General features: G+C 39.6%; 1 protein-coding gene across 5 annotated transcripts in view; it reads left to right on the top strand.

Moving 5' to 3' along the window:
• LOC112144749 (plexin-A1) overlaps positions 1 to 9,036 on the top strand; it is a 267,901-nt gene that overhangs the window by 71,840 nt on the left and 187,025 nt on the right. For all 5 annotated transcript variants that reach the window (XM_024269482.2, XM_024269485.2, XM_024269483.2 and 2 more), the window contains exon 3: positions 8,720 to 8,902. In XM_024269482.2, coding sequence (XP_024125250.1) covers positions 8,720 to 8,902 — 183 coding nt within the window. The remainder of the gene's footprint in view (positions 1 to 8,719; positions 8,903 to 9,036) is intronic.

Raw genomic sequence — 9,036 nt, 5'->3', positions numbered from 1 at the left:
AAATTAGCCTAAAAATTGAACAAAAAAAAAGAAAAAAAAAACCTTAGGTTAGCCAAAACAGCTAGCATGTAGCTAAAAAACAGCTAAGCTTCAAAATAGCTTAAAAACATTAAAAAAAGTCTCAATTAGCCGAAACAGCTAGCATGCTGAAACATTAGCTAAGCTACAAAATGGCATAAAAAAGACTAAATTAGTCAAAACAGCTAGCATGTAGCTGATATATTAGCTAAACTATAAAATAGCCTAAAAAAATCTTAGTAAAATAGATTTGAAAAATAAAAATGCCAAAATAGTCCAAAAAGCTAGCAGAATTAAAATTTCTAACTTTTTAAACATAATTATAAAAAATAATAAAACTGAAGGAATATTATTCCAGAATAAATCAACTTAAATCTAAATAACTTTAACAATATTTTACTCGACATAAAGCATTTTTTGTCAACATTATAGAAGTTAGAAATGAGCGCAAGATAATATCGGGTCATTATTAACAATAAATGAAAGTGATATGGAGGGGGGGTATAATTACCCGGAGGGCCGGATCCGGCCCCTGGGCCTTGACTTTGACACATGTGCCCTAACAGATAAAATACAGGGTTGAGTCAGGAAGGGCATTGGGCTTAAAACTCTGCCAAACCATACGTGCAATTTTGCTGTGGTAACCCCTGAAAGGTGAACAACATTTAAGGATATAGTTTACTCTGAAAGGCTGAAGAAAAGCATGATGCTATCCCTTTAACAGTCTTTGTTTGAAAGCTTCTCTTAAAGCTCACATCTGTTGACATCATTGATGGAATAACTAACTACTGCCAGTCATTTGGCAGCTCGGTTAGAGCAGTTCAAAGGTGAAGGGCTTCGCTTGACGTCCACTTCATGGTCGCAGCTGCCTGTGAGCCAGTTCCTCCAAACAACGGCCAACTTATTTGTGTTTCTTTAGGGGTGTGTATATTTCCCGCATGGATTGTGTAATACATCAGTTGAGGTCTAAACATGCGGTGACAGCTTGTGGAACGGCTCCTCTGAAAGGGGGAGGACTCCTTGAGGTTTCATCGGCTGCTGGGACTGCATTTAACATCAACATTTCTACTATTACAACGAAAATATAAAAATGATGCAAATGTCTCTTTTTTTAAAGTTATTGATCTGTGAAGATCAAGTAACAAGCTCTAGCAAAAACCTAAAGTGTCTTCCTTAACCCTTGTTCTCTGTCCACTCTCTCTGACACTTAAGAACAATTTTGGTTTGTTGTTGGGGTGTGCTAAAATATTGATTATATATTGCGACATTTAGTCCTGCAATTGATTCTCGGTGGGATCTCATTAGGGCTGCCATGATTAGTCGACTAATCGACTAATAAAATAGTCAACAACTAATTTAATTGTGGATTAGTCGTTACTTTATATTATATGGAGTTGGAGTGTAGTAAAGTTGAAAGTTATAATGATGTTCTGTTAGCTTTTTGGACTCTTTTTGCATTTATTAAGGTTTTTTAGGCTAATTTGGAGTTTAGCTAGTATTTCAGCTACATGCTAGCTGTTTTGGCAAATTTAGAATTTTTTGAATTTTTTATGTTATTTTGGAGTTTAGCTAATATGTCTGCTGCAGTTTTGGCTAACTTTTAGTTTTTTTTTGTTTGTTTTTTTAGGCTGTTTTGAAGTTTAGCTAATATTTCAGCTTCATGCTATTTTGACTAATATAGGATTTTTTCAGTTTTTTAGGCTATTTTGCAGTTTAGCTAATATTTCAGCTGCATGTTAGCTGTTTTGGCTTGCTTTATTTTAGTATTTTAGGCTAATTTCGCATGTAACTCATATTTTATCATATTATGCGTTTTTAGCTATTACCGTTGGCAATTTCAGCTATCAGGTTCAGCGTTTTCAGCTTTCAATTTCAGCATCTTCGTCTATCAGCACTAGCACTTTCAGCAGCCTAATTTAGCTTACAGCATTCACACTAGCATCATTGTAGGTTATGCTATATATCTTGTTTTAGTTGGTTTAAAGCTAAGGAGGGTTGAGATGCTTTACATCCAGTTTGGGCATGACCCGATTAGTCAACTATTTGGAATAAATAATCGGTGATTAGTCGACTATTAAAATAATTGTTTGTGGCAGCGCTAGTTCTCAGCAAGTATCGATCTTTAATTGTGTTTGAAGAGGCTGTAAAACGTTGTATTCGGCATACTAGAAAATACAATGACTTCTTAAAAAAATATGCGGTGTTCTATATATTGAGTTATTAGAGGATTTTTTTTTTTGCCCATCATCGCAGTATCGTGATATGATCGATATTTTGAGCCATGTATGGCACATTGTATGGTGAAAAACCCCAGTCCTAGTTTGTTGTGTCATTCCAGCGGTGGACTTCAGCATCATTCTGGCTTGTTTCTTCTCATCACTAACAGTACATGAAATAGAAACCTGTTTTCTCTGGGGACACAGATGTCAGTGGCCTGCAGAGAGCACAACAGCGACACAAACAACAGCGCCGCTATGGCGACCGTCAAATGCAGGAGGCTGCAGCGACGCACAAAAGGAGCAAAACGTCTCCTTTTGCTTGGAGCCAAACCCAGCAGGAGGCAGCTGCGAAAGTCTGTAGATTTCTGGAGAAATCAGATTTTCAAGCCAGATTCCATCTCTGTCTCTGCTTTCTTTCACTTCCTGTTTTTCTGCAAAGTCTCGTGTGAGCAAGTCAACCACACAAATCTATATAGGATCCCTCAAGTGGGTCATAGTGTAAAAGTTTCAGATTGAAGAACATGTCAGATCTTTGATGCATTACCAAACGTTTTCTGCAGAGAAGCGTTTTACCTGTTGAAAGGCTCCCAGAGTATTTGCATGAATGAATGAGTGTTTTGTGGTTGTCATGTTTCCCTCACAGCTGCATGTGCAGTCAACAACTGCATGCATGTGCCTTTACATAAGCCTGTGTACTTCCATGCTTATTTATACCGAGTGCAGCTGACTGTTTACAGATCCCACTTGAGGTTATTGTGCCCAGTCATATTTTTCTGACGCAGAGCGTTAAAAAATAGCAATCATAAGGGAGCGATTATTCACCCGTTTCCTTCAGCGCGGGCCAGCCGGTGCTTATCTGCTCTCAGTTACCGGCATTGTTTACCGAGACGTGTGTTTGGTGCCACGCCGATGACTGCACCGCTGCGTCTTTCAGCGGGAAAGAGAATGAATCATCACCACGGATGACTTTGAACTTTGTGCAGGGGCTCTTTGGGGTTTGTGCGTGTGCACCTCACGTTCTCTGCCTGCAGCTTCCAGGTCAATCTGGTGAATGATCTGTTGGTGAAACTGAAAATCAGTGCAAAGAGTTCTCGTGCAGTAATGTGAAACAATGAGGTTTTATGCAACAGTGTTGCACTGCTAAGTGCTTTATGTTTAAGTAGGAGAAGTTGAGTGTGTTCGACATTGAATTTGCATTAAATATAGAGAAAAACAGTAGAGATGTAATCTCTTTCCTGGTAGAATCATCAAGGACTCAGTTGCTTTTAAAGTCGGCTGAAGGGTTTAGGTACTGAGCTAAAATGTTAAAAATAGTCAGATCTAAAGTGAGGAATGGATCTGTTTGTCAGCATCACTCAAAAAACCTCTGACTTTAGCTGTAGAAACCACGCTTACGTTAAAGATCCACTGATGAACATTGTGTTTTTGGTGTTTTTAACGTGTTCTTATTGCATTTTTCTGATGATGGAAGACGATTAAGAGTATTTCTTTATTGGAATTGTTGTAAATTAGTAGGAGATCTTAAAAAAGATAGTTTTTGTGACGTAGAAAATATGTTGGTGAGCACGTACTCTAAAAACATGACTCCAACCGACTCAGACTAATGGCTATCGAGGGGCAGCAATGGGTTGCAATGTGGCGGTAGACGTGTCAGGAAGTGACGGCGAAGGCTCTGGCCTGATTTCGTGAGGGCTGGAGGTAAAGCATTTCCTATGGAGGACCTCAACACTTAAGTCCAGCTCTTATGAACTTTCCACAGCACGTTTCAATTAGCTGTTTTGGCTAATTTAGGCTTTTTTCAGTTTTTTATTATATTTTGAAGTTTGGCTATTTTTTTTCAGCTACAAGCTAGCTGCTTTGGCTAACCTAAGATCACCAACCTTTTTGAAACTGAGAACTACCTCATGGGTTCTGAGTCAAACGAAGGGCTACCATTCTGAAACAACAAATTTGTTTAGTTTGCCTTTACTTATCCATTATTAATAATGAATAATGATACTGTTCTATGTAAGGACACTGATTTCTCCCCATAAGCTAGTAAACATATATCAGTATTCAGCACTTTATTAATCTCAGTAATTGTTACATTTTCAGTAGATTACTTACATTTCATGGGAAAAATATCCCATTTTCAATATGTTTTACTGTGTTAATAAATAATGTAATGTTAAAGATAATCATCTTGAAAATTTCAAAAAAATCTTGTTACATTTTGAACTAATGACCAAATCTGCAGCGTTTTTAACTAAATTAATGATCTATGAACTGGAGTTGGTCAGAGGTCACCTACACTTATCTAAAGTTTATGTATCATCAACATACTTGTAAAACATTTACATTTTTAAAACTATGTAAATTCAAGTGTAATTAAAAAAAATAGCAACAGAATAAAATGTAATTTTAGACGCTGCTCACAAGTGAATTGTGTTATTTTTAGAGGAGACCTACAGGCAACTTGTGTGGTCCTTGAGGGCAACCTGTGTTGCAGCTTGTTGGTGACCCCTGATCTAGTTCATAATCATGTTAAAACATTACAGTTTTAAAGTTTTAAAAATGTAGTTTTAGAGTGTTCAATAAATGTTTATCCTGTTCGACCCGCGACCTAAGGTGTGTTTTGGATTTTGGGCCCTTGTGCGATTCAGTTTGACACTCCTGGTCTATGGTGTGATCAAAGTGGGTCACAATAAGGGGGTGGTGCCTGAAAGGAGCTTTAATTTTCAAGAATCAAAGAAGTGAAGCCATATATGTTATTCACATGTTTGTGATTTTAGCTGCTGGTTTGTATCATCACTGTGTCATCAGCGTACAGGGAAATCAACATCATACCTGTTGGGAAGAAATGTATATATAAAATGGGTCCAAGTACAAAGCCCTGTGGTACACCAAAACTGACTTTGGTATGTGAACACAAACAAAATGAAATCTGTTGAATAAATATAGTCAGAAACAGCTTAAAAATAGCTTAAAGAAACCTAACACAAGTGCAGCACGTGCTCTCTTTGGAAACCAAAACAAGAATGCTCCTCTTGTGCCCCCCAGGACCCGGCAGCCTGAGCCGGCGGATGGCTTGTTGGCCTGCGCTCTTTCATGCCGGGTTCTGTGAAAACCCTGCAGAGCTTTAAACACTTTCTCCAGCCAGAAATTATTTTTCCACACTCAATATTTGCCCCGGCTCTTTAGGGAATCTTTCAGTGCATTAACTTGCATATTATACATCAGAATGTTGCCCCTGAAAGCTGTTTTTCCAACCTCAAGGGAAACTGCGTTTTTATTCCATGCTGATTTGTGCTGTTTGAAGGCTCCAGACAAACAGAAAAGCTTTAGCACCTTTACCCCTCTGTGCTCCAGAGAGACCCGGATAGACTGCTAATGTGTGATTGTTAATGTGTGTAAGTTTTGACACTTTTTTTTCTGTGTTTGGAAACTGTCCCGTGTTTCCGACTGTTTCTGGTCTTCAGAGCGGCTGGATTAACCCGTTTAGCTGCTCTCCCTCAGGCTCCGACTTCTCTGCTCTGAAGTTGTCTTAAGTAGATGATGGGAGCGATTTTGGTGCTTGTAGCTAAATTTATACGTAATAAAGGCTCTGCCTGCTGACTGCATCTGTTTGTGTGGATGTCGGAGTGTTGGAGGTGCAGACATTCCCCTCCAGCCATCGGACGCTTCAAAGGAAAGTAATGGCCTCCAAAGCTGTGGCTGTGTCTGTCACCTCCCTGATCAGGTGTGAGCAGAGACTTCCACTAAAACGTCTCTTTTAGCATTTGACATGACAGGGAAAAAACAGGAGGGTCGCCGTGTCAGCATGAGATGATAGCTGCTGCTTTTTCAAGAAAACAAGAAGCAGGGAGAGGGTCGGCGAGGCCGGAGAAAGTGGTGGAGATTGAAGCTAGCTGAGTTGCTGCTGAAAGCAGACGGGGGGAAAAGGATGAGGCGGTAAAAAAAAAAAAAAAGGCAAAATAGCATTTTATTGACGTGTGCTGAGCTGCAGGCAATTTAGGTGGATCAAGAGGGAGAGGCTGTGCGGGAGAGGGTGTTATCTTTTCTCCTGTGTGGATCAATCAGATGATGTAGTGATAAGTCTGTGGATTACACTGCTATTTACACACTCCCCAAGTGTAAGTGTGCATCAACGCACAAATGTGTTTTTATGCCTCCGCAACACATTGACGTCCATTAGTTTGAGTGTTTTTTTTACTTGTTTGTTACCTTTCAGGAACAGTTCTGGAAAAGCAGAAACTAAAAAGAAAATTAGTCGGAATTAGTTATTGTGTGAAGGATTAGTGAGCATTCACATTATAGTGATTGTTCATTTTACCTACATTTTAGCAACATGCTAACGTTTTTGGCTAATTTGTTATCTAATGAGGTTTTTATAGGCTATTTTAGAGTTTAGCTAGTATTTATCAACGTGCTAGCTTTTTTGGCTAATTTGGCATCTATTAAGGTTTTTTTGGGCTAATTTGCAGTTTAGCTCATATTTAAGCAACACACTAAATATTTTAACAAAGCTGGCATGAATTAGAGATTTTTATGCAATTTTACTACATATTTTTCAGAAATGTAGGTCAACTTTAGTACTTTTTCATAGTTCTTTAACAAAATTTCCAGTCTTTTAACTAATTTAAAATTTTGCAAATAGCTTTTGCTTTTTCTGCAAATCCCTAAAAAAATCCCTTCACAAATAAGCAAAAAGCTTCATCATCTTCAGCGACTACTTTCAGCAAAGATATTGACATTAACGTTATTACAGGTAATGCAACTTTTTTAGTTCCTATTAAGATCCACTCCAATAAAAGTCTTGTTTTGGTGTTTTTGACCTACACACTCTCTTGACTGGGCTGCACATGGCGCATAGCAAGAAGCAAGAAGGTCCCCGGTTCTGTCCCGGCTGACCTGAAACAGAATCACCAATGGGGGACCTTCCCGTGTGGAGTTTGCATGTTCTCCCCGAGCATGCGTGGGTTTTCTCTGGGGACTCTGGTTTCCTTCCACCATCCAACCAGACCAGACGTCCCTGTCTAACAAGTTGGGAGTGAGAAAGAGTCGTTTTAACATTTTCTTGTGACATTTTTCTCATGATGGACAGATACAGAATAAAGAAAGTGACGCATTTCAGAAGTCTCAAGTCATGGTCCAGTAATGAGAAAAGTCCTGTTCCCCAAGCCCCGCCCCTCTGACTGGATTTTAAAATTTCAGCTGTGGGTGGAGTCAGCCTCCAACTTCCCTGTTTGGTCACCCTTTAAAAGTAGCATTTCTGAGTATTTCTTTTTTCAGTAGCAGAAGCAAAAATGCTTTTGAAAGATACCTGTTGCACTGACATAGGGGCTACTGCTCCACTCCATTCTGATTCATCCACTCATAGACAAATAGATCCATGAACGTCTTTGTTTTCCTCGTCTGAGCTGGAATCTGGATCCAAACTGTACGGCCGGATAGCTCCAATATTGCTCCCTATTTTTGTTGCCCCACTAATGCTATGTTGTGAAGGGGCTGTAAGCTAGCAGGAGAGCGTTAAAAAACAATCCAACAATGATCAGAGTGGAAGTTTAACCAACCCAGATTTTATTTGTTCTGTAGTCAAGATTTTTTTTTCCAATTCTACGTAGAAATCGAGATGGAATTACGTTTGTCATGACGGCAAACACAGAAAACTCAGTTATTCATCAGTAACTGAATGAAAGAGCAATAATAATTTAACACTAATCAAACACTGAAGAATCCATGCAAAAGAGCAAAATGTGTTAGTTTAACACAGCAGTCCCCATCAAAAAGGCCTCATTCAGTCATTCATTGTGGTACTTGAACCCTTCTTCATTGATTAGACCCTGAGTGAGTGTGTGTGGTGACTGGTTAAGGGATCATCTGGGTCAGTGAATTGCCTCGGGTGATGGGGCCCTCGTGACTCTGGAATGCTCTGGATGTTGTCACATGGTGGCCGGCATTACTGCCGTGTCACCACGGTGACCCGGCACTCCAAAGTGAAGAGCTTTGGCGTGGTGGGATCCCGCTTGACTGAAAGTGTGCGTCTGAATAGGCCTTTTCTTTGAGTAACCTGCTTATCGTGTTAGGCGACAGAATCAAAGCGTCACATCGAGAGGACGCACCGACGGGCCTCTGCACTCCCACCGGGAGGAGGTCGCAGTAGGCATGCGAGGCTGCTCGCGTGATGCGTTTAAGGGTTGGTCCTTGAGTTTAAAGCCAAACTCCAGTTTGATTTTTTTCTATCCTAAAAGGGTTCTCAGTGATCTTTTATGTATGATTATGCTTTGTCGTTTTATTTTTTAAACATGTTTTCTGTATTTTTAACCTGGTTTGTTATAAAATTGACCTTTTTCACAAACTCAGACAAACTCGTCTGGGAAATAAAAAAAAACAACATTTTCCAAACAAAGCTCAAGATAGTGTTATAACTCCTATAAAAACAAACCAAAATAAAGTTATATTTGTGTTCTGTCATTAAAGTTCTTCTCCTGCTCTCCTTCCAGCCCCTGCAGATCGACGACGACTTCTGCGGCCAGGACTTCAACCAGCCTTTGGGGGGAACCAGCACCATCGAGGGCATTCCTCTCTTCATAGACAATGAGGACGGCATGACCTCGGTGGCGGCGTACGACTACCGAGGCAACACCGTGGCGTTTGTGGGTACTCGTAATGGAAAACTCAAAAAGGTAATGTGGGATTTTCTTTGGTATAAAACCATTTTCATCCCATTTGGGATTCGATTATGAGCTCATATGGGTTCACTCATTGTTCTAGTGTCTCCAGTTTATTAATAATTTCCCAAAATAGGGAAGGATTTCTA

This window comes from Oryzias melastigma, linkage group LG5, assembly GCF_002922805.2.
Source record: "Oryzias melastigma strain HK-1 linkage group LG5, ASM292280v2, whole genome shotgun sequence".
NCBI lineage: Eukaryota > Metazoa > Chordata > Actinopteri > Beloniformes > Adrianichthyidae > Oryzias > Oryzias melastigma.
This window is presented reverse-complemented; position numbering and strand designations above follow the sequence as displayed.